Source organism: Plodia interpunctella, chromosome 4 (genome assembly GCF_027563975.2).
Source record: "Plodia interpunctella isolate USDA-ARS_2022_Savannah chromosome 4, ilPloInte3.2, whole genome shotgun sequence".
In the NCBI taxonomy this organism is placed as follows: domain Eukaryota; kingdom Metazoa; phylum Arthropoda; class Insecta; order Lepidoptera; family Pyralidae; genus Plodia; species Plodia interpunctella.
In genome coordinates this window covers 1,833,137-1,860,585 of record NC_071297.1, presented here as the reverse complement: position 1 = coordinate 1,860,585, position 27,449 = coordinate 1,833,137, and the positions used below count along the sequence as shown (strand labels likewise).

The 27,449-nt window shown below is 33.7% G+C and overlaps 1 protein-coding gene across 17 annotated transcripts in view; it reads left to right on the top strand.

Annotated features, from left to right (window-relative positions):
* The window catches only part of LOC128669194 (mucin-2-like), an 84,523-nt gene that overhangs the window by 46,864 nt on the left and 10,210 nt on the right, over nucleotides 1-27,449 (top strand). For 5 of the 17 annotated variants that reach the window (XM_053743798.1, XM_053743807.2, XM_053743800.2 and 2 more), the window contains 6 exons: nucleotides 20,040-21,083; nucleotides 21,397-21,516; nucleotides 22,206-23,213; nucleotides 23,286-23,399; nucleotides 24,499-26,958; nucleotides 27,146-27,394. In XM_053743798.1, the coding sequence (XP_053599773.1) occupies nucleotides 20,040-21,083; nucleotides 21,397-21,516; nucleotides 22,206-23,213; nucleotides 23,286-23,399; nucleotides 24,499-26,958; nucleotides 27,146-27,394 (4,995 nt within the window). The remainder of the gene's footprint in view (nucleotides 1-20,039; nucleotides 21,084-21,396; nucleotides 21,517-22,205; nucleotides 23,214-23,285; nucleotides 23,400-24,498; nucleotides 26,959-27,145; nucleotides 27,395-27,449) is intronic. The other 12 variants (XM_053743806.2, XM_053743799.2, XM_053743813.2 and 9 more) reach the window with 12 other exon arrangements.

Here is a 27,449-nt window from a genome sequence, read left to right as displayed (position 1 = left end):
TGGGAGAGAGACGCAAGGCATTCGGCGGGCCTCTCTCTCGTTCGGTGACTCATCGTAACGTTACCGGGCGTTACACTTTTTCATAAGTGACTCCCAGCCGCAACCTAATTTAAGACGTTGTCACGTCAAAAAGAAGAACACACTTATAAGATTTTAGCATTATATCATCTAACATTTTTCATTACGGCGATTAGAGAGATTGAAATCAACTTCGATGACAATTCAATAACAATAACGTTCTATTATTTGTACTGCTTCTGGCTGCAAATGTCATTGTCAGCGAAGGAAAAAACTGGTTGAACTTTTGTTATGTGATCTTGTCCTCCTTTTTTAAATTAGATAACGATGCATTTATACTTAGACTATAATTCATCAACAGTTTTATTTTAATAAATAAATTGAAATCAATTATTGTCAACTTCACGTTATTTTTTGTCTCATTATAAGAATTTACATTAAGAATAAATATGTATATATTAGGACAAATCACACAGATTGAGCAAGCCTCAAAGTAAGTTCGAGATTTGTGTTATGGGATACTAACTCAACGATACTATATTTTATAACATATACATATATAGATAAAGACCCGGGCCAATCAGAAAAAGATCATTTTTCATCATGACCCGACCGGGGATCGAACCCGGGACCTCTCGGTTCAGTGGCAAGAACTTTACCACTGCGCCACCGAGGTCGTCAAATATATAATAAAGTGAAATTTACCTACTACCTACAATAATTATTTTGCAGTACATACAATTTCCTATGTATTGTTAAGGCAACACACTATCGCCGAACTCGGACTTCATTGCGTAGTTTATACGAGAGTTTCATTTACCGTATTGAAAAACCGGCAAAGTATGCTGAAACTTCCACAGTTATGCGAACTGTATCGCGATAATATATAGCAGCTGGCATGAAACAATTGGCTATCGGTTATAATATTATTCTGTGGTTTTCCACGTACACAATATTTCTTAGATCATATTAGTCGACGGTAGCCGGTCGACCTTGCCAGTGAGAGGGACACTTTGACAGCAATTTAGATAATAGACATCAATTATGTTATTTATCACTGATTTGTAAGAGAATGTTTTGCAAGTCTTAGAAATCTAATTGCCACTATCAATGTTAGAAATAGCTAGACCTCTTTGGAAGACTAAAATAAGCGCAGTGAATGGTAAATAATGAAATTATTTAATTTTGACGACCTCGGTGGCGCAGTGGTAAAGTGCTTGCCTCTGAACCGAGAGGTCCCGGGTTCGATCCCCGGTCGGGTCATGATGGAAAATGATCTTTTTCCGATTGGCCCGGGTCTTGGATGTTTATCTATATATGTATATGTTATAAAATATAGTATCGTTGAGTTAGTATCCCATGACACAAGTCTCGAACTTACTTTGGGGCTAGCTCAATCTGTGTGATTTGTCCTAATATATTTATATTTATTTAATTTATATAGAAAAAAAAAAGAGGTTGTCCTGATGTATGCTTAGAAGGATCTAAGCATATATCAGGACCAAAATCCGTTGCGTAATTTTAAGGATTAAATTACGCAACGGATTTTGGCAATTTGTTTACTCCATGTTTACTTCACACTTCCGCTTTTTTTCTTCTTAGTGTTGCACTTTAATTGTCAAACTTATTGGCACTCTTAATTAAATATAATAATAAAATTACGATTTACCATGTCGTCGCCAAGTCAGACCTTGATCTATATACAATTAGTTTTGTAAATTGTTAAATTGATGACTCTTATGCAAAATGTCGTAACATCTGACATTCAGAGCCCATCAATTTGATTTAATAAAGAACATATTATAATGTGGAAATAATTCTATAGCGATCCAATTATAGTTTTGACCTTTCAGAGGTCATAGATTCGTTGGTGCTAAATTATATTAATATTTATTTGATCCTAAATCGTCACGATCATGATTTTATCCTCAAAATCAAAATCAAATCATTTATTCAGAAATTAGGCCTTCACAGGCACTTTTTCACGTCATATTCTAAATTAAATGATGTTTACCAAAGCTACAAACTACTAGCATTTCGGAACGACCACTGCTGAGAAGAAATGCCGAAAGAAACTCATTCAAACAGTGTTGGTCCCTATTATGCCAGAAGGGCTTACCATTTTTAAAATATATATTATATAATTTTTTTATCAATAATATAACAATGTAAGTACACAATAAAGTACATGGTCAAAAGGTATACTGAAACATATTATGATTGTGATCAAGTGCTGATGAAAGGAAATATATATACCTATCATGGGACGTGAGTCGTTACTCCTGACCACCAGTAGACTTACTTTCTTAACTAGGACTTTCTTTATATTACTGTGTCTAAATGTATTGTTATCTGTGTACCTTTACAAATAAACGTTTTGTCTATCAATCTATCTAGGTCGTTCCTGCTGATCATCATAATTATCCAGCCTTTTCTCGACTCACCCTACAGATAATGTAACCTGCATAGAATGTAACTCATCCTAATTGAATGTAAAACTATAATTATAGTATCTTTCCTTGTAAAATACAAAAGTAAGTAAGTAGCAAGTACTAACAAAATGGACTGAGTCTGAATAATTAAAAATATATCTATATTTACAGAGAAAGCCTCATTATATAGCATGAAACAAAGTGTCACCAATTCGGGCAAGACATTTACGTGCGAAGCCTTCGTAATTTGTGTGTAAACGTGAATCCTATGTTTCCCATCACCTCGCTCCATTTACAAATGTTTGAAGATGACCAGTCTCTGCCTTTCTATTTAGATGTTTAGAGGCCAACAATTAGCTTAGTTGGCCTTTCTGATTTGGTTTCTATCGGTGATATCATCTCGTGATTGGTGGTATATGACTTTGGGATGATGTAGCCTTTATTGCTTTAGGAATAGCCTTTATCTTATGAAAGCAATCTTGCAAATCAATTTTGGAACATATATCTTCAACTGATTGAGCTGAAACTTTTATATACACGTTTAGTTTGAACAATCAATTATTTTGATATCCTTGACATGATGTGTAACTAGTGTTGGCTCTCGTCGACGGAACTCCTTGACGGTTTACTGCACAGACATGACTGTCTCATGATGTCGCAAAATCCAAGTGAAAACAAGATACCAAATCCACGTTATAAGAATCATAAGTCATATTTGAATGTCATGCTCTCAATGAGCCTTTTATTAGATTTCTACAAACTTTACAACTGAATCCAATGGCGAGCATTAAAATATACTTTTATAACTATTTCGTATTCAAATATAAAATATGTAGTGCGATTTAAAAGTTATACTGCAGCTTTATAATACTTAGAAATGAAAAGCAGTTGGTTTAAGATTATGAAGAAGTAAAATTTAAGTTAAAATTTAAGATTATGAAGAAGTAAAATTTAAAATATAAAAATTGAGTTTTTGTTTTATTGATGCCGTTATTAAGGTTGTCAATTTATTTATGTACAGATATGGGTGAAATAGTGCTATGTGAAAAAATAAATTTAAATCTTTCAACAGTTTATCAGTCTTCATTTCTGAGATACCAAACTATATTCTTCTTGAACTTTTCCCCAGTAATGTGTGATCAGCACAGTATGTTATTTCTTTGTATTTCGCTCTGTCACTTGCTATTTCACTTAAAACTCCCTTCATATTTATAACACTTCCTTTTACGCAATCCATCTCACATTAAACTATCTTTATCGGCACAAATGAAATAAATTCAAATGTCAAAAATTGCATAAGCTACTTAGCTTGCATTCACCCTGTGCATTACAGTTTTAACATAGCAAAAATAAATCTCAATATATTTTTTTATCCACGACCCGAATGATGGGTGATCTTTATCGAATCTTGTTGCGCTATGTCATTCTGTTGCGAAGACAAATTACGTTACTGATGGGTTATATTTAAACTGAGTGAGCTGACTGTATATCGGTCTGTCACAATTACTTTCACAGTTGATGATGTATCTAAGATGCATCAATAAAAATAGATAAAGCTTATATTTCACAACAATTTATCTGTCTAGGTGTCAGTCTGTCTGTATCGAATATTTTGCAATTAAAAAAAATATCTATTTCTGACTATGGCGAAGCATCTACGAGTATGAAAATTACTCAATGGAATTTGATGTGGTTTTTACCATATCATCCAATAAAACCTATACCAGATTTTATGTTCGACCTTCCGCTATACCATCACAGTTGTATAGCGGAAGGTCTAACTTAAAATCTGGTATAGGTTTCATCGCGATACGTTGCTTAGAACCAGAGATATTGGCATTATAAGTTGAGCAGACACGAAAAACGCGGGTGAAGTTGTGGGCTATTTATGATTAAATTTCATCTGGTGGCTTTTGCGCTTCCCCGCCGCTTGTTTCCTCAGCCATAGAGGGTTGGAGACTAGGGTCCGCTATCCTACGCAGTCAAACTAAACTATTAATATAAATCTTCAATTACAAAACACAGATTTCGACGTCAAAGCAATTTGTTACTTAATCGAATATAATAGGGAATGTGAAGGGTATTCTATAACAACGCTTTTAGGTCGACGGGCAGTTATTTGGATATTATTTATTTTTAATGCATCATACTACTTCCTGTACTTTTAAACAAACACGTTATATAATATTAAAACAAAATTGTATGCTATGGTTAGTAAATAGTGTCACGGCGGCTATAAGTCAAGTCACCCTGCATATGCGGCCGAAAAACTTTTATATTCTAGCTGCGCCCCGGGTCTTCGCTCCAGTGGGAATTTCAGGATAAAAAGTACCCTATGTGTTATTCCAGGTTACATTCTACCCTGGTACCAAATTTCATAAAAATCGGTCCAATAGATTTTGCATACATTTATTACATTCACAAACATTTCTATATGATGCGACTAATTCGCTATGAATTTTGATAGATTGATGTGCTGTTAACTATAATACTTTCTGATAAAAACCTTTATCTAGTGTAGAATAGTTTGGTTAGATCATTTTTTAGCTTCCGCTTATAAATACTGTAATGATATACCTTCATTACATTTAAAAAATCTTGAACGATTTGAACGCATTTTTGAACGAAGAACAATGCATTTTGAACGAAGAACAGAAAGACCAACAAGATTTTATTTGATGTATGTTTTGACGCAGACAGCCCCCAGAGCTGAATAAGATTACCTGTGTGTAAAAAAAGTATTAAACGTTATTTAATTATAATATACTTTAATTAATAAGCGATCCTAATCGTTACAATACATATGAAGAAATTGATAAAAATGTGGCGCCAGTGTTCAGGTTTGCGGAGCAAATGCTCACGTTTTGTAAACATTCTTATGTCACTCATATTCTTTCGGACAATTCAAGCTCCAAATTGAATCCCGTTCCGTTCGACGGAACCCCCAAATGAGACATCATCGAATGCTCGAAGACAATACATTGCAAAATGTCATTGTGTATTAAGGCTGCCTTTTGTAGGTGGTTGTTTTTTATCCACGTTCGTTTTATGTATGTACCTATGCATTTATTATATGCTGAGTACAATTCCTACCCAGAATACCTCCGTGGCGTAGTGTTCACCACGTCCGTCCACTATCTGGAGGTGCCGGGTTCGATTCCCAGCGAAGGCAATATGTTTGAACCCGTGATCACAAATATTTGTCTGTGGTTCTTTGTGTGTTGCGCCCGTTTCTGTGTTTATCCGCGATAAAAGTTAAGTGAATGGTGTGGGTCGTTAATAATATTATAAATGCGAAAGTTAGTTTCTTTCGTTTGTAACCCCTTCACGCTCAATATTCCTGAAATTTTGCATACATGTAGTTTGAAGTATGGAGAAGGACATAGAAAAATAACTGCTCCCGTGGGAAGCCGTGGGCAAAAGGTAGACAAATATTAAAAGTATTTCGAATATTGAGTAATACTTGTATATTGAGAAATAAAAACCTGTTTAGAATCAGTAATATAGATGTGCAAATCTTTATGTACCTGTAATGAAAAATTTTCGAATCCATGTAAACAATTTTAACAAATACCCGTGCATGCTAACGATCACGTATCATCTTTATGTCCAAAAGAAAACAGTGTGATTTCATCCTTTTCGATATGGTCATATGTGGGTAGATCCAGATCTAAATGTCAAACGGCTGTGTCACAAGACTGCTTGAATCAATTTTATTCGTATGACAAATTTGACGGGAATTTTAAACTTATTAATAAATCGAGTTGCACTCCGGGAGTGCCGGCAGAAGTGAAAACTTTAATAATAACGTTGTGCATTTTTGAGGTCTTAAGAATTTTCGATCACGTTTCCTGAGGCGAGATTAACATTTTTTACCCATCACAAAAAGTGCAAACGCCCCGCTAAAGATGTTTTCACTTCAAAATATATCGCTCTAATATTAACACAGGTATTATAGTCTATTGCACTAGTCAACTTTGACGTTACCTTTAATCTGTGCGCCGTTGTCGTTTCGATAAAATGGCGTAATTTGCCTTTTTCGGAGCAGGTTAAAGTTAACGCCAAAGTAGACTGGTGCAACGCGTGCAATTTCGAAATAAACGTTTGACTTGAATTTACACTTTTGTCGTATGAAAGCTAATTATTATACATGCTTAGTTATATTGTGAGACGAATTAGTTGTATTCATTATAATAGTCTATCTTTACGTAACAAGACGAAGTCTAGATTTCCATAGGTTTTCAAGAATCGTGACGCGTCACGCACGACACCTGACATCTTGTAAGCGTGACACACACCAATTTGTATGTAATACTGATGGCATGTCACAGAAATTGACTTCCTATTGGAACTGTTTATATAAAGAGTAGAAAACGGTTTTTAACGAACTACTGGAGTTATCCCCAAAGTACGTTCGAGATACGTATCGTTGAGTTAGTATATCATAACATGTTATGAGATACCTGCTAACTCAAATTTATATTACTAGCTTTTGCCCACAACTTCGTATGCGAGTAAAAATCCGTTTCCCGTGAGAATTTCAGGAAATCTCATCTTAGTGCTCCCCTACACTGTCCTAGGAACCTACACACCAAACTTCAGCTTTCTACGCCCAGTAGTTTCGGCTGTGCGTTGTCTGTCAGTCAGTCACTCGGTAACGCAAGAGTTTTATATGTTATATAATATATAGATTGATAAACATCGGTAATATAAATCTGAATAAAATCATTTCAGGTCAGAAAATCATCTTGAACTGATCCGTGATCGAATGCGGGACTGTTGTAGTGGTCTGATCGAATTTTTTTGTTATTTAAGCAGAGTTGCAGACCAAGATTTACGGCCCTGTCATTTCTTTATACTATTCATAGTCAGACTGTCGTACCTACCTGTATTTTTTATTATTATTCTACTCAGATTTTCTAGTAAATCAGGATCTATGATAAATTTATTCGCTCTTACTAAGTAGGTTGTTAACATTAAAGTCACACTTAAATATCAATCAAATAAAAATAAGATCATCGGAATAATTTGACCTATATTCAAAGGAGAACATGTTTATTTCTTCTATGTTTTACATATTATGTAATGATGAACATTATAAAACATTTTAGTTAACAACTTGAAATATCAAGGCGTTACCAAGCTATAAAAGATCTAGATCCAAAGGACAAACCAGAGATCGTTTCTCAATAATAGTTCTTGTGTACTCGTAATAGGAACTACAGTTGAAAGATCTCTGACACACAATTCTTCATTGAAATTTTTTTTTAATGAGGTGTGCCAAATATATGCCTATGTGACAAACATAATGGATAGATCTATTGTCAGCAGATCTTGACATTCAAACACTGAAAAGCAGTTTTGAGTACTATAGAGAGTGTTGTAACAGTGTATCCGCTTAGGTTTATATATGGATATATACTTCTAAATTGATATATTTATTTATTGAAGAGGTATGGAATACAAGAACATTTGTGACATGTGGTTCCGCCCGGATGTCGTACGAGGCGACTAAGGGACATAGCCTAGACAGCTGATAGGAAACAATAGCATTACCAACGTAGATTGACGTTAAGTCAATCTTCAAAAGCAATCAGCAATCACTTTAAACCCGATATGCGGAAATGAGAGAAAGATGAAATATACAAATAGAGAAAAAGTAATAAAAGCACTTTTATAGTAATGTTAATGGGGAGATTTTGTCTTCCACAGTTTTGGATAATATACGTTAAATTAGTATTACACCATTTTTAACCCGCGGCGCAAAAAGAGGGGTGTTATAAGTTCGACCGATATGCAATGGTACATAGAAATGTTTGATCAAAATGGGTTCAGCCGTTCAAAAGTGGTAGCGAAATATTTAAAATCGGAGGCTTTTTCAATTTGTCTAACAAATAAACTAGTATGCTTGCAACATTACATATCCTGTGTTCGTTTATCGTCTCAATATAATCGATTAAGTTTTAAAGTCTTACTTAATGTTATGTGAAGGTTACTGTAACTTCCAATGATCGATTCACGCTTTTAACATCGCATATTTTGATTTCAAATGTCAGCTAACTATTAGCAAAGGCCATCTCAAATTTAACTGCTTAAAAATATTGATTGCAATTATTACTTGCCGAATGTATGAAAATGATTGATAGATGCTCATGATCAATTGGATAAATGTCTGCTAATTTCTATCATAGAATTAGGAATATCCTAATCCTTCCTAAATAATATTATAAATGCAAAAGTAAGTTTGTTGGTTTGTTACCTCTTCATGCTCTATCTAATCAACCAATCTTCTTGAAATTTTAGCATAGGGTACCTTTCATTCCGGAAAAATAACTGTTCCTGTGGGAATTAAACGCGGGCGAAGCAGCGGGGAAAAGCTAGTTGTACATAAACGAAATATGTACATTTATTGTGTACTTTACATATGTACTATTAGAAAAGAAAAACAATAATGGTAAGCCATTCTGTTATGATAGAGGCCATGAATTTCTTTCGGCATATTCACAATGCGAACCAATTGACTTGTTTCATAAAAATCGATTTGGCAAAGAAAAATGCGTGCTCTTGATACATTGATGAATGAATGAATACATTACTGAGAACATACACTGTCTTCATCTCTGCACACAGTACATTAACTACCAAACAATTATGCGCATGCGCGATAGAAATTGTAAATGTATATTTATTCATCGAATAAATTAACTTTTTTATTGTATAAATTACGTAACCCGTGCTACTATGAAGATGTCACGAAACTTAAATATGATTTATAAGTTAAGTGTGTAACTAATTATTATACAATAGTTTTAAACGATCATTGGTTAGTTGTTATATTGTGCTGGATATAATAAATAAATTGGGTGAAGTAAAATTAAGATACCTACATTTTAGATGTTTATATAAATTTATTGCTTAAGTAAGTAATTAAAAACTATATGTGAGTCAAATATAGTTAAACTGTAACACATTCTGCAGTTGAAAATGAGATTATGAAAAGAATTACTAATGCAACAATGCAGGCATATGTCTTGGTCTACTTTCAACAGTTGTTTTTTGGAAATTATCTGTTTATCACTGTACATATTTTTTGTGGGAGCACTTGTATGGGATTTTCAAATTCAAATTCAAATTCAAATCATTTATTCAGAAATTAGTCCTTCACAGGCACTTTTTCTCGTCAATCTTTATATTTATAGTTATTTCTCACAAGCTAGAAACTACTGGCATTTCGGAACGACCACTGCTGAGAAGAAATGCCGAAAGAAACTCATTTGAACAGTGTTGGTCCCTATCATGGCAGATCGGCTTACCATTATATGATTTCAAAAAAATCACTTGGATCCGCTGGTACAGTCAACAGCACATCAAGCTACCCTGCATGAACATCTATGGAGCGGTAATAGCGGCGAGTTTGCAATGAATTTGGGTAGGTTGGAGTGCTGTTGACTGTACCTAAATTTTGGAGCGCTGGGAGTTTGCCTCAGTATCATTATCGCATCTAATCGCCCACACAAACAAGTTCAAACCAAATGCCTTCTAGTTTGTATTCAATCCAGATGTAGTCACTGCCTTACATCACACATTCTAATGCTATTCTAAGGCTTTGTCTACAACTGGGCTAATTCAGTGCGTAGGAAAACTTTTTTATACATATGATGCTTTAATTTAATTGGGATTGAGAGATTCGTATTACGTTCTATAGAACGCATCACCCACGTAATTCTAGGAATAAATAAGTACTCTATTGATGAGTATAAAAGAAAATCATTTGAATCCTTGATTTCTTAAAAAAACTTTGAGAAAAACAAGGAAAGTTGATATATGTAACAGATTGTGAGCGTAGGTCCCAATCAGATTTTCTCTGAAAAAAAAAATTGTGTACGACTGCTTGACAAATGTAAAATTACTTAGAGATTTAATTATATCGATATCGAGTACCTGCTGTCGCGTGAATTTAATAATCTACATAGAAAAATATAACTTAAAATATTCAGAAATTACGAAATACCAATTAAGTATTTCCTTCCATTTCATTAATAAAGCATTCGGATATGGCAATCTTACCAACGATACAATTCATGTTAGCTATTACACTATTTGCTTCAAGAACAATAAGAAATATTCAGCTATATATTAACGATAGCGCGTTTTGAAATACCACACTAATTGTTTTGTACAAATGATGACCTAGATGTATCGTAGACTTTGGTGGAATATTACCTAAACGTTAATGTCGAAATTTTGTGGGCTAGTTTTGAAAATTTTGCTTTGCATTCGAAGTAACTTTTTACTCAAAATCTGTTAAAATTTTCACCACCCATTGTGCGTTCAATCCTTTTATTTTGTACAGGTATAAAAGGTTTTTGCACAAAAGTAAATGATAAGAAAAATAGAATGTAAAAAAATATATTTTCTAGCTAGTGAAAAATGATACAGCAAGGAGAAAAGAAAAGAAGAAGTAGAAAATAATTATTAACATGAAAATATAATCTGATTATAGAATTAGTAGATTTTCTTTTTATTTCTTCTTCTGCTCTGCTATTGACGGAAAAATTATGGAAATCACGTTAAAACCATTTCGAAAACTTTTCGTCGGGAATCTAGACTATCTTTAGATGATTACACAACTAAAACTTAAAATCCTCTTCACCTACTTTAGGAAATATGTTAAAATGTGATTTGTCATCTAAATAGACCAATTCGAAAACAATGCATTTCTTCAGGGTCTACAAAAACTTTGCATAAGTTTCTTCTTTTGAATACTAAAGCGTAAAGTTGACACGATTTATTTTACGAACAAAAGCTTGTAATTTCTGTGTTTTGTTTGAGACATGTGTCATTATTGAGACAAAAAGATGACTACAAATAACCAGACAAAATGTTCCTTTCACATTAGTAGAAGACAAAACATTGGAACGTATATATATAATTCTGGTCTGACTGATATCCAGTAATTTTTGTTCAATGTGATTGTTAGTCAATGTTTTTTTTTGTTGTTGAATTATAAATAGTTGACTAAGACGGGTGGAAAAGTAATATTTTTAGTTTCCACCCGTTCCACGCAGTAGGACGTCAGCTAAAGTGTAAGGGTTGTAAATAATATATGATATGATAGTGATATATGATATATAGGAGCGCGAGGTTGGAAATTGAAACAACCAAATAGCGTGAATTGATTACACTAGTTTGTTAACTACGTAATGCTTAAATGGCGAGATATGCCGACTGAGCATATTTATATACAAATATATTTGAGTTCTACGATTATTGATTGAACGGTATTCCGTACATGAAGGTTAAATTTAAAAATAAGTTTGTAAAAGTGCATTTGAAACACAAATTCTTTTGGTTTGGTCTGAATAGAACTATCTATATTAATTTTTGACAATGTTTATAAAAGAAAATAAAGAGGAAATAAGAATACGGGAAAATTAACTCGTAAAGTGATGTGATAAAAGATTAGGTCAAAAACGTTAACTTAATTGTTACAAGCAGTTCAACCTCAGTTGGTAGAGCGCAGCATCCTACATGAGAATGGGAGCTCGTCTGATAAAATCTTATAGGATGCTGTGTGTTCGTGAGATTTTTATCATCTTGTAAAGATGAAAGATGTACAACGTGTGAGCTTGGATCCCATTAATTCTATATGTGTGAGGCGCATTGAGGACCAACTGTTTATAAACTGTCTTTTTACAGACATATTGTTTGAAATTTTTACCTTTGTGAATTTGCGATGAAAATGCCCAACAAAAATAGTGAATTTTTGATTATTATTTTTTGTCATTTTCCCGCCTGACATAAAATACTGAACTGTTTATATTACTTTGTCTATCAGAGAAGTAAGTTAAATATTTATTTATATTAAAAGAAAATATCAATATTTACAAGTTATAAAACTATCAATTATACTGCTCGCCTTACTATACCGTAATGTTACGATCAAAAGTCTGCCATAATGCAAATGAGCTGGTCAATGGTTGTTACGTCACCCTAATTTCATGGTGTGAAGTAGACACAACCGATTTTCACGCCACCGAGGATAATTCAAATCAAGTAATGGAAATTATTAATGAATTAATACAATTTGATCATTACCACTTCTATTACTAATATTCATAATCACGTTTCACCGGAAATCCGTTTTCTTAACCTTGATTCAATTGACTTGATTAAAACTGAGAAAATATAGTTGTTAGAAAAAAAAAACTGTATGTAGATTGGTAATAAAATTCAGGCTTCTCTGAATCTTCATATTTTTATTTATAATATAGATAAAAGTAGGCAAACAAACGCTTCAGCTTATATGTTATCCCTAACTTTGAGTTAGAGATAACGCTATGATTTTAAGGTAACCCGCTCACTGAGATCCAAGACCTATATGAGCCTTTGAGTTTTGCATTATTATAAGGGGTAAAGACATGATGATACACAGATTTTTTATTAAAATTAATTTGCAAATCGACACTAGTTCGTGGTTGAAAATTACGCATAAAGTAACTAAAACGGACCTTATAATAATCATTATGATCAGTGATACAAATACCGTCTTAATTGCCGGGACAGTGCAAGGTCTGTCACTTTGAGGTCAGATATTATTATTAGCTGCTGTACTAGCAACTGCAAGTGTGACTCAGATTTTTAAAGAAAATGATTTATGTTATGTGACTGCTATGACAGTTATTAAGTCATGAAGTGTTTCACAAATTGAGAGAGATTTTTGCAAATAGTTGATCTCGTCCCGCCATCTCCTTCTCAGTTTTCCATTCTCAACAGCCGTCTGATATCGATAGATAAATTACAATTTTTTATTAATTTAATTTAACGTTTTAGGTGACGTGTCCTTACTATTCCACATTGAAAATTAGTAAAATTACAATAAAAAAAATAATAGAAATCCTTTTTTATATCACTGACCCCGAAGCCCTTTAAATTCTATTTGTTTTTGAATATTTGATCTGTAGAGAAATTTTTTTTCGTATCCGGCCCAAACCGTGGTTATGGTGGTTAACGACACGGGCAAGGTTCTGTCACTTTCGGCTGCAACCTTGAACGCATTATGTCGGATGGTGTGTGGTTCAAATTATGAGCAGAAACGAGTAGAAACTGTTTAGATGATTTGAGAAATTGAGTCCAATTTTGTAGTATTTTGTAGATAATGTGATTTTTTATTCTGTATATAACCGGTATGAGAGATTAGATTCGTTTTTATTTCTCCTGGGAATACATACTGGTTATATACATAACCAGTATGTATTCCCAGATGTTTGTTTGTTTAGTAATTTTTTCATAGGCCACAATTAGCACTTTTACAAAAGTTCCTTCAAAAGGACTAAAGGAAGCATGGCGATCCTTTGTTTTCAGATGCAAAAGTTTATGACTATTCAGTGCGAATTCGCAAAATGCTTCTTTAGAAGATAAAATGTCATCCTGTTTGAATTGCAAGTGCATTATTAACTGGACATTCACTAAAAGCAAATAAATATCATAGTGCAAATTGCTTGAAAATGTATAAATGTAATTAAAATAAATTTCGATTTGTGACATTCGGCTGACGTCACAGCTGACGTACTGAAAACAACGATGGGTATTTATTTCATAAAATTTGTGATAAACGAAGCTTACTTTCTGTGACTTGCGCCGCGTTATAAATGCACGCTATTACACTTACATTATTGAAGAAAGCCGACTGGTTTAGCTTGAAAGCGATCGCGGACTTTCGCCGGAATGCAGGTGTTGGTTAGACTATATGTTAATTTGTATCCACTTAAGATTTCAGGGAACAAAGTGCTAGTTCTTGTCAGTTCAAAAGAATAGTTTTAACAGATTTTTCTTTAAGTAATTTACGTTGCTACCCTGATGTCGTGGTATGTTTAAATGTTATCAATGGTTTTGCGTATATTTTACGTTTATTTAGTACTATTTATTCATTACAAAAAGGGGGGCAAGAGAGTACGCGAGCGCACCCCCTACAATTCCATTGAAACTTGGAACAGGCGGTTAGAGATTAAAAATGGAGGTAGAGAGAGAAGGGGATCTTAAATTAATGACCTCAGTCTCTCTTTGTTCTATTAAGGATAAATATAATAATATATATACCTATCTAAATATATACCTAAAATATATACGGTGACGCAGTGGTAAAGTTCTTGCCACTGAACCGAGAGGTCCCGGGTTCGATCCCCGGTCGGGTCATGATGGAAAATGATCTTTTTCTGATTGGCCCGGGTCTTGGATGTTTATCTATATATGTATATGTTATAAAAATATAGTATCGTTGAGTTAGTATCCCATAACACAAGTCTCGAACTTACTTTGGGGCTAGCTCAATCTGTGTGATTTGTCCTAATATATTTATTTATTTATTTATCTGTTTTTATAACATATACGCAGGTGTCAACAAACTTTTTTACTGCAATAAGAAACGTGGGTTCAAATATTCGTAAACAAACCAGTTATTTCACGGATCACTCGAGTTATAAAAAAAAAACTTTAATACTAATGAAATTATCTAGATCGAATCATTTTGCAAAATAGTTATTCACACATGTAGCAATGTATTGGTTAATTTCGCATGCCTGGTCCACAAAAGAAATAGACAGGTTTTTGGTCTGCACATTAGGACATATTTCGTCAGAGAGTCATCTGTCAAACAGGGTCAATTTGGCAAGTCTTGTATTGTAGCCAAGTATATGATACGCTTAATAAGACAAAAGTTATTTTGAGTTTCCACTTCGATACTTAGAAACAAAAGGAGTTCGTCAAATTCTATCCATTGTCCATATCCTACGCTTTCGTTTCTTTATATAATATCCGAAAAAAAATCTGTAAGTAATGTCGTTTTCTTAATTTAAACCGGAACTTTGTGGAACACCAGAGACGTCAGTTGTTTCCTACGTTACGCCAATTAATAATATAAATGCGAAGTATATGTCTATTGGTGACATCTATATGTTACTGAACTAATCTTCATGAAATTTCACGAACATATATGGTAATCAACAGGAACAGTAGTAGTTTTCAGTATGTATTATCTTACAACTACTACGAAATTCACGCGGGCGAAGTTGCAGCCAAAGGTTTGATAAATCGGAGGTGGCCTAATTAGATATAGGTGGCAAAAATGCAATAGTTTTTGATAGCTTGACGTTGGCTGCACCACACGCATACATAATTAATTTTTATGTAGTTCACAAGTGTACGATAACTATGTATTGAATTACAATATTATATAATTCCACGTTGTTATTTTACAATGAATAAATTTAATGATTGACAGATAATGAATATAATAAAAGAAAAAAAGAAGTCTGCGGTAGCCACTTTGGCTATAACTCTTTAACATAACATTTGAAATTGCATAATTTAAACATATCGATCGTCGAGATCGACCTATCAACCAACAAATAGTAACTTTTATTATTTTGAAATAAGAAGACATGTCAAAAATATCCATTCTATTATTTTCCTTATGAGATCTAATATCAATCTCCGCTGACTTACAAAAATTTACGCAGTCGGTATCACCATGCCAACTTAATGGAATATTTATATTTATATATATATATATATATATATATATATATATATATATATATATATTACGAGAACGATACAAGTATATATATATATATATATATATATTAACTGAAACCAAATTTATAATAAGTAAAAGTTGTGGCGATAAAACACAAAAGGACAAAACAGACAAGGACGTGTTGCGCAATGTCTTTCACACATTTATCATTGATTTATTGATTCTGTAAGTCGAAATTAATCTAAGTCGTTAAAATAAGTAGATAATTGCGTTACTTTTTTCACTGAAAAGTCATACAAAGTCATCATGTAGGTAAATGTGCGTTTTCTGTACGAGAATAATTGGCTATAGAGTTTGGCTGCAATTGTAATAAAGCAGATGGAATAAAGCTCATATTGGCAATCAACAAATGAGAACAAAATATATTTTATTATGCAAAATTTCATACTCAAAGTTGCGAAACGGTGAATATTAAGTTGAAGTGTTCCAGTAAGTGATTGACTAGGTTCATGTGTGAGACTGGTCACGATTTAGAATGGAGATAATCTTGCAAAGATTTGTCAGTTTGTTCTTACTGATAAAGTGCTTTTAATTTAGGCGAAATTAAATCTGTTTTATAACAGACATGGATGATTGTTACAAGTTTATTTGTTAGACAAATTAAAAAAACCCCGACTTTCAATTTTCATTCCGCTACAACTTTTGAACGGCTGAACCGATTTTGATCAAAGATATTTAAGACCACCGCGTAAAAAATAGCTATCAATTAAAAAAACCGCATCCAAGTCGGTTCACCCGGTGATGAGCTACGGTGCCACGTACACAGACAGACACACTTGGCGGTCAAATTTCTAACACCTCTCTTTTTGCGTCGGGGGTTAAAAAGGATAAAAGTCGTAAAATAACAATGTATCGTTTCAGTTGTCGTAAATGGACAACACTCAACGGCTCACACTAAACAGTGAGTTTGGACCGCAGTCCGATGAACACAAACATACCCAGGACTTAATAAATTGTAATTATGAGTTAAAACATATCTCTTATATTATTATTTTCGAATTTATAAATTTTACACAATATTTATTCTACAGGATGCAATTGTAACTAAGTATTTGTTATTTTTAGATGTGGGAAAAGTCAGGAGATGAGAGAAAGTGAAAAGTGATAGTTACGGGTTCACTTGATAGTAAACTTGATCTAGATCATAAATACAGAACCGGTTATTAACCTATACTTATGATCATTTATAAATCAGTTTTAATGATACTAGTGTAAGGAAACCACATTTTACACATAAGATATTTTAGTTTTCCTTTTCAGAAAGTCATATTTGTCTTTTTGTATGATGTAATTCTCTCTCATCTGAGCGTTGAGGAAACCAGGCTCCACTTTCCTACTTCTTTCTCTTCACTTCGCAAGGTCGTAGGCATCCCCATACATATATACTTACTAGCTGCGCCCCGGGGCTTCGTTCCCGTGAGAATTTCGGGATAAAAGTACCCTGTGTGTTATCCAGGTTATATTCTATCCGTGTACCAACCAAATTTCATCGAAATCCGTCCAGTAGATTTAGCGTGAAAAACTAACAAACGTATGTTTTGTACACACATATCCTCACAAACTTTCGTATTTATAATATTAATAGGATCTAGTATTATAATAGTATCTGTATAAAATATATTTCTCTAAGAATCGTCCGAGCAATGTTTGTTAAACCGGATTTGTAAAAGACTATAGTTACAACAATATAAAGCTTTTCAGATTAATTAAAATAAACAAATGTTAAATGACTAGCTCATTATGTACGAGGCTTTACTCCGTGCATGTAACACGCGTGGTAACAGAAAGTATGGCCCAGGTGCAGGTCGTGCCTGAGAACGCCCTTGACTGCTTTCAGTTTGATAAGGACTTTAACCCCGTCTGATAAGGCTGGACGACCTATATGAGTAGGTACCATTAGTTTACCAATATTTAAGCGCTATTGGCCCAATACACCTTATTCGCGATTGGTCTAATTCGCAATTAGTACGAATTTGCCGAATATGTTGCGAAAAACATTTACAAGTACAATATCAGCATACAGCAGTCACTTTCGAACTTTATATTAAAAAAAAATCAATGAGTGGCATAAGAGTGGCACCGTCAAAGGTCAAAAAGTTAAAGTTTTTTTTTACATTTCTGTACGCAAAGGTTCAACATTAAAAAAAAATAAGATTTCTTAGGTGCTCTCTGAGGAGGACAAAAGTAAGTATAAAACAAAAGAAGGTTTAAGAAAATGCGGAATTGGTGAAATATATTTTGCCAAACATTTTGAAACAGATATCTTCAACCGATTGCGCTAAAATTCTATTTTGGATGACAATGCATTATTATGAGAAGCTTGACCTTATGGAGCATTCAGGAACGGAAACTCTTCAACGGTTTACTGTACGAACATGATTTTTCACACATTAAAATCAATAAGATCGCTCTGACAACAATAAAAGTTTGAGTAAAAAATGAGATTTTTGTAAAAAACTTATTTTATACTTAGCTAACACAATGAAACAGTCACTTTATGTAATCCAATATCGAATTATTATTATTGTGACTATTTAGCCTACACTAGATCTAATTATGTAGGCCCCGCCTAGTAAAAGGCTTGTTATGAATGTCCAATCTCCACATGTCCCCGTTTTAGATTGTTAGACACACGTTTACGTTTAATTTAAATTCAGACACGTGTGGGGTATCAATAGCTCTATATTTAGAGATAAAAACGTAATATAATATGCTTTATATCTAAAACTACGTTTAAACTTTCGCGTTACATAATTATATATTATACGAGAGATATTGAACGCGCACATACCTTATTTATTTCCCAGACTTTTCGAACCTTGTTACAAAGGTCCGTGGTCACTGGCCGACATTAATACTTTTAATACTTTATATTTAATTACTCATTCGTAAGTGTTTATCTAAAAAATAATCTGGCTTTGCTTAAATAAAGTCAACTAATAAATCATGTCGGAGCTGTATACAATTTTTATTAAATGTATTGGTTTTTATATTAATCGGTATAGCGGTTTACTGCGTGGACATGGTTATTTGTCATGCGTTGAATGAAACAAGATCTCCCTGTTCGACAATAAAAACTTGTGTCAACCACTTAATTTTTGAGTTTCTTCACTTTGTTCAATAAGCATAAAGTGTATGATGTCGCTATAAACGAACCATAAACTACTAACTGCGCCCTGGGGCTTCGCTCTCTTGGAATTTTGGGATGAAAATTAACCTATGTGTTATTCTAGTTTATATTCTACCCTTGTACCAAATTCCATAACAATCCATCCCGTAGATTTTGTGTCAAAGAGTAACAAACATACATACACACATACATCCTCACTAACTTTTGCATTTATAATATTAGTAAGATGTTGAAATTTCAATTATTTATAATAAATTATTTATAATAAATTATTTATAATAAAAAAATAATATCTCACCGTGTAAGATCCTAAACTGAATATTGTAGTAGTACCTACTAGTAAACTTCATACGTTATAATAATTTTGATTGTGGATGTCACGTCTACTTCACGGTGATTTGTCACAAATATATCAATAATTATATACAAAAATCACAGTATTGTTAGATCACTAACAATGCCGTGATTTTCGTTAATAAGCATTATGTCACATTAAGTAACAACAGTTCGTCACAGTGACCAGCCACCATCCTACCATTGCTCTTACTGCAGATATACGCTTTCATTGTGATTACTGCATTAAGATGCACTTCCAGATTTCACAAGAATGCACAGACTAATGTACTTTCTATCAGATCTTAAGAACTACATTATCATTCTTAAATTTATATAGTAGTTATTAATTTGTGTTATCTAATTGCTATCATGAAATTGGTTTTGGTAATTTTATAGGTCAAAACAAGGTCATTCATAGAGTTGTCAGCATTTTATTACCTATGGTTACAACCCAGATATGACTTGTTTTTCCATCATATTTTAGTAGTTTGCATCATTTTACTAAGTATTGTTATCTCATTTTCAGGTGGAAGGCGCATCCAGATATAACAGACGGCAGCCATCGCCGACGGCTGCTGATGTAAGAAGCTCTACAGAAGCAGAACCATCTGAAGCTGCGCCCACTTTCAAACCCAGGAGTAGTAGAAGACAAGAAATACCTCAACGAGCCGTGCAAACAAGGTCTCAATCAAAAAGGCCACTGCAAAGGATAGATGCTTCGACTGAAGCAAATCCAAGCCAACCAAGAGACGAACGTAACGAACGATATGACTCCAAAAGGATTTCTAGTCGAACTCGAAGTAAAAACATCGAAAATATTACTACCGAGACACCTAAACAAAGAGAACCCATTAATCGAAGCAGATCGCGACAAGGAATTCGAAAAACACAATATTCTACACTTCAAAGATCTACAGAAATATCCTCTTCAATTACAGATGATAAATCCGATACGGTTGACAGAATAATCACAGCTAGAAAGGAAAATAATGCTGACAATCAGTTTAGGAGAAGAAGTTCATCAGTTCAAACTGTAGAGGCCGTAGCACCGAAAAAGTTACGAGGTCGTATAAATACGCGACCCAATGCCAGGTCACTTGATCTTGATGTTTCTGGCACAACTAATGGTTTGTCAAGCTTCGAAAAAGAACCCACCACTGCCAGAAATTCAGACTTAAGAAATTCAAGGAAACTGCGTTACAAACAAAGGTTATCGGAAACTGACACCAATTTAACAGGCGAAGGAATCACAGCTTCTAGTGTAGTCGCTCCAGTCAAGTCTAGTCAGAAAAATGAAAGTATTCCTAGTCAATCCGAAATTCAGGCTCCTGTTCAGATTGTATTTGCCGAAACTCAACCAACAATTCAGTCAAGTACGGAAACATTATCTAGTACTCCGGCTAGTACCACGACAAAAGCAACAAAAGTGTTAAAACGACCATTAGCGAGAGGGAAAGTGAATTTTAAACCATCGGCAACTGCACCTAAGGTTCCTTCTACGGACGAAATAAGTGAAGACGACAATTATCCAGAAAGTTTTAAAGCTTTGATTCAGGCAAAAAATGCATCGGTAAGTTGTATTATTGGTACCATGAATGATATTTAATTCTATTCAGATTTACAAAAAATTCAAATTCATTAAAATCTACGTTTTGTTTTCAAGAATTATCTATCTTTACAGAACGCTTAAAATATAAAAAGCTAACAACAAGAAAAATCATTATTTCTATATATATGTCTATAACACAATCGAATACTCACTCGTTTCAGCTATTATATTCTAAACACCGAAATTGGTCCTTTTATATCGACTTTAAAGGAAATTCTACAAATACATTTCCACTCTGTTATTAATGTCTTAACATTCAAGCTTCAAATTTCAGACACAAGCGAGCTCTCCAAGCAGTGAGAGTTTGACATTGAAAGCATCACAAAAAATTTACAAAACACATGCAACTTTGTCACAAAGTAACACTGGAACCAGTCAAAACAAAAACTCAAGGGTAATTCCCACTTCATTTCAAAATGGATGATTATTATTTTTTAAATGTATCATCAGATTATATGATTTAACACTTACGCTGACGCTCGACTAGATTTATGCAGAAATTAGACCATCACAGGCACTTTTTCAAGTCAATTTTTATATTACCCATTATAATAATTTCTCAAAAAGCATAACAACAATACTGCCATTTCGGAACTATCACTGCTGAGAAGATCAATGACGAAAGACATTTAAACAGTGTTGGTTGCAATAATAATAGAGGAGCTTACCATTATTTTTTGTTTTTTTTTTCTAATAGTGTAAAACAGTACATAAAGTACATGGTAAAGTACACAAAATACATGTTAAGATTGTGATTGAGTGCTGATTTAAAAAATGATATACCAAACATAAAATATGAGAATTAAGCTGACCAGTTCCCCCTGGCAGCACCAATCAGCCATCAGCAATTGTTATTTATTTATTTTTGGAGAACTTGCAGCTAATAACTAAAGTAGAACAAAGGACAAAAAGAAGTATGGCCAGTCACAAGTTTACGCTGACAAATACTTATATCAACAAACAATTATAACTGCAGCGATCGTGCGTCCGTGAAAGTGTTAATTTAAAAAGAAATAACTTAATGTTAAATATTGTTTACATCCAAGAAGTATTTGAAATTGACTTTATTTCATGTAATTCCAGTTGCGCCACAAACTAAATACACAAGATGAAATAAAAAAAGATGAAAAGCAGGAAGATAAAATAGTCGTTACTAGTCCCGAACCTGTAAAGGCAAAAAAGCCTGAATTTCGCCCGCGTGGTACTTATAACCCGAGAAGAAGAAAATTGACATCATTCTCTCCAACTACAGTGTCAACGAATTCATTGGACCAAAGTACAGCTAAACCAGCATATAAATATAATAGAAAATTTAAACTGACCACAACTGAGTCTCCGAAGAAGGAAACCATGGAAAGATCTAGTGTTGAATCTAGCACATCGTTAAAAAAGACTTTTGTAAGGCCAACAGTGTACTATCGAAAAAGTTTTAATAGGAAAAGCTCTACCACAGAACGTTCGTCTGAGGAAAAATCCACTAACTCAGAAGTCTCAAATTTAAAACCCAAAATAGTACCAAGAACGTCATATTATTCACGTTTTAGAAATAATAAAAACAAAACATCATCTGTTGAAGCTTCAAAAGAAGTTATCAATGATACTATATCCGTAGAATCGAAAACAGAAGACAATGCTGAGATGCCACTAATTTATACACTGTTAAATAATTCCGCGAAAAATAATACTCTTGTATCAGAAAACCAAATAAAGGATAATGAAAGCAAGGAAATGTTTATTATTGCAGTGACTAGTAAAGAATCTCAAGAGCAAAACATTGTAAGTGAGACTGTAAATGCCATCGAGGAAAATGGACATAAACTTGTGATTAGTGAAAACCCTACAACAGTCAAGTATCACGCAATTTACAAAGATCCAGACTCTATAAACCGTTTAGAAAACGTAGAACCTACATCTGGGAGTACAACGCCTATTGTCAGAAATCTTCAAACAGGAAGAACAACGCGTAAACGTACTAAATCATATGAAAAGGATATAGATATTCCGAACACAGTTACTCCAAAGACGCGTGAAAAAAATATTAGAAAATATGGCGACTCCTATTTAAAACCGTCAGAAGAACTATCCAGTGTTGTAAGTATCTAAAAGCGTATTTAATTTTTAAATAAACTCATTTTAGATGAAACATTAATTGATGCTTTCCAGATATCATCTGAGCCTGATAAAGTGAAAGGCAGATTTAGCTCCAAATTTAGAGCTTCTTATTTAGATAAACCATTTTATAAGCCTACAGTTCCATCTGTAACATCAACTACAACTGTGAGTAGAATATAATTCAGATTTTATTGTAAGTTGTATAAATATTTTTCAAAATTATACAAAGCCCCTTTATATGATTGGCATTAAGATTTACTAACTATCCTTATACATGCGTATAATTAACAAAAACATTTTTGCTGATAAATCATTCACACGCCGACTTGTTAAGTAATGTTACTAGACTTTGTTAAATAAATATAGGATCACATTCAAAACCACAATCAATATTTGTTTGAGTTTTACATTAATATCATTGTGCCACTATACATTAAAAACATCATTTGCGAAACTGTTAATAATGAAAAGTTTCTTATTGCTAAAGGCTTGGCTGAAATTCTTCGTCACTGACGACGCTTTGACAAAGACTATAGAAGAGCCTTATTGGTTTGATACGGAAGACTTTCCAGATGTAACAACCGAGTCGATGACAAGACAGAGTCTCACACCACCATCAAACACTCACGAATCATCCATACAACTGGTTAACGGAATCATATAGTTATAGCTTTCATTATCATTATTCATTACATTATTTTTAGTTGTTTAATTTCAAAGAGATATAGATTATTCTTTATTAACACTTTTTACTTAAACCTTTATTTTATTATTGTGTATATTTATCTTTTTGAAATAAAACAATTTACTTACGAGTATATTAAGGAAAGTTCTTGCATTAGGTTTGAATTAAAATGGGTTGCGATGTATTATGTAAAATATTTTATAGCTTTAAGTTACAAAAAAAAATATTAAGGCATGAACTTATGCAAGTATGTATAGTATATAATGTAAGTGAACATTATGTATTATAGCAATCCACTAACGAATTTTACAAACATTAAATTTGTATTATTTTATCACTTGTTTTAATAATGCATTGTGTATCTCTCTTGATATTTCTAACACCCATTCTATCCTATTTATTATCTTTATACCAAATATAAAGCGGCTTTGGTCTTTGCACGAATTTCTATTTGAAACACTTGATTTTCCTTTCAATTCATCAGACTCTTACAATTTCGTGTTTAAAATTTACAGAAAACCAATTTAAGAACACCTTCTATTTTTCTATTTATATGGGTGAGACCACTTCTAATTTCAGGTAGAGGGAGAAGAAATTGACTTAGGGCCAGACGTGAATGCTATCTCTTTCACTAAGACACGGAGTAAACTTACCTCAGCGGACTTGAAACTTTCAGAGAGTCTTGTCAAACCATCACATATTATGAACGTTGAGGCTACACATCACTCACCGTCAGTTACAGTATCAATATTTGATGCTTTAGCTGAGATTCTTACTTCTACACCCAAACCACGATTATCCTCAACAACAGAAGTATCGCAAAATCAAAATACTAATAATGATGTAGTAAAACCATTCAACGGCGTGAGTAACAGTATTAATGTAAATAGTGTCAAAGGCTTTGCGAGTCAAGACACAACAAGTGCTGGTGCCAACACAAATGCTAAACTTGTACAGAACACTGACCAGACACAAAATGTGATTAATCGTTTGTCGGTTGGGGAAAGTACACAACCACTAAACACAGAAGATGGAAAATTTAATCCTGTGAATACATTACCATCTACTCCTTTATCTACTCCCACTCCCACTACTCCTATTTCTGCCAGAAGACCATTTGCCATAAAGGTATTATACTCTGAACAATCTACAGACCAATCTACGACTGCACCTGAACCTACACCAGTTAACATGGCATCGACTGACCTTCCAACAACGGTACATAATACTGTGTCTGATATTTTAATATCCAGTAATAATATAGTTTCCTCTGAACTAACTAGCATGTTGTCGAATAACATTAAAAATATTATAGAAAATATGGACAGTGATAGTAAAACTAAACTATCAATGGACATGGCTAAGTTGTTAAAGACACTAATTCCTAGGGCATTAGATAAACTTGCGACCGGAGCTGACAATGTAGACATTATTCCAAATACTACTCCTTACAGTTTGGAAGATATTAAAGATACTCAAAATATAGATATTACAAATAATATTGATATAAATACTAGTAGTACCAATATCGTCCAAAATGTAATGAGCGACATTATTGTAAATACTGACAGCAGTATTGGAATGACAGTTAGTCTCACTGAAAATCCCACATCAGCTGTAAATAGCCCAGTAAATACACAACAAACCACTAGCACAGTATCTGTTTCTAGTAGTCAGACGACTTTAACTACTGACATAATGACAGCAACAACTGGTACAACAGCAGAGTTCAAACCAAGTACAACTAATCAAATCAGTAGTACGACATCGTCTGCACTACAAGGTACAGATTCGGTAGATATAAACAGTAGTACAATAGCTAACAGACCCGTACCTATCCCATTTTTGTCAAATTTCCGTTTATGGGAAGAAACCACAACAACTCCTGTTATACCGATTTCTACTTTATCCCTACCCTCAATTAATAATAATCGGCCAAAACAGAATCTATCTCCTCTTCAAATATGGGTATTGTCTAAAAAAGCTAGAGTTTTGAAGATGATAGAGGACTTAATCAGACAACACAACAACGAAATAGCGACAGCGACTCCTGTAACCGACTTGATTCAGACTAACAATATTCCACTCTCTAATCGATTGACTAAAATAATGAATTCATTTACTTCAACAACTGAATCAAATGATTCGACAAATGAGACAAATGATCCCACGTCTTCCACAACTATTCCTTCTTCTGTTAATCCTTTGACGATTTCAAAAACACCCAATATGGCCTCTAGCAGTACAAATTCTGGAGTTGATCAAGAAACGATTTCAACAACGACATTACCCTTAGCGACTACAAGCGAAACTTCAGTTTTATCACAAATTGGTGCTATAGAAACTACAACCATGGCAACAATATTAAATAATATTGAAAGTACCACTATTACTTCCACAACAGATGAGATATTACAAACCACAGATAAGATTTTAAATAGAAATATTGATGATGCTCAGCCAACGACTCAACAAGAAAATACGGAAACTACTACAGATTCAATGGTCACAGAAACAACCACACAAACTAACATTGACACTACAATGCTTGATATCGAAACAACGACAGATTCAAATACCGAAAGTAGTAATAAATCTTCTACAAATGAAACTAATCAAAACATAATTTCAAGCATTCAGAACAGGGTTAGTGATACAACAATCCCGAAAAAAGATTATTTCATTTTTGGAATTTTACCTAATAATACAGTGGTACGTAAAAATCCTAACGATGACGTGCTGGAATCATTAACAGAGGCAAGCCCTTACATCATTTACGGCGTACTACCCAATAACACAGTAATACGTAGATTCCCGAATGGGACTAGAGTGCCACGTGTAATGCAAAAAATTGACATACTACCAATCAGTCCATGGAGTTTGCGAAATCCATACAGCCCCATCCATAACAACCCGGCCATTGTACGGCCGGAGTCTAACCCCATCCGAGTATCCACTAATACAGTGACATCCACAGACACCTCAAATAACGGAACGGATCGTTTAACAACAGACAATGTAAATAACCTTCAACACATGGTATTGACTTTGAGTTGTTTTAGCTTTAACGCTCTGCTTGGGGCTTCTTTGCACTGGGCGCCTGGTGTCTTGAGCTGACTGCATGCGCAAGTATATCTGGTTATTGTACTAAGCTCTGCATGCTCCCTGCACGATAATGCTTAAATACTGACACAGCAAAGGGTAACATTTTATTTCATAATTGCAGATCTCTTCATCGGCACTTAATATAAAAGATAGCAGTTCATTGGGTATAACAACTGCCACAAATAAGTCGCCCGCTGAAAAAAGCACCGCCTCGCATGTATTAAGTTTACGCACAACAACAATGCTACCTTCCGTTGATGAGATTCTGCTTAATAGTATATCTACGGCCGCTAAAGAGGAAATGGTTATATCGTCAATGACAAGTTCTACTCATGAACCGAGAATATTAACACTGGATATTGATCCGGAGGTATATTCATTATTTAACTCTGAATTCATTTGCTAGCTACTAATTAATGTCACGT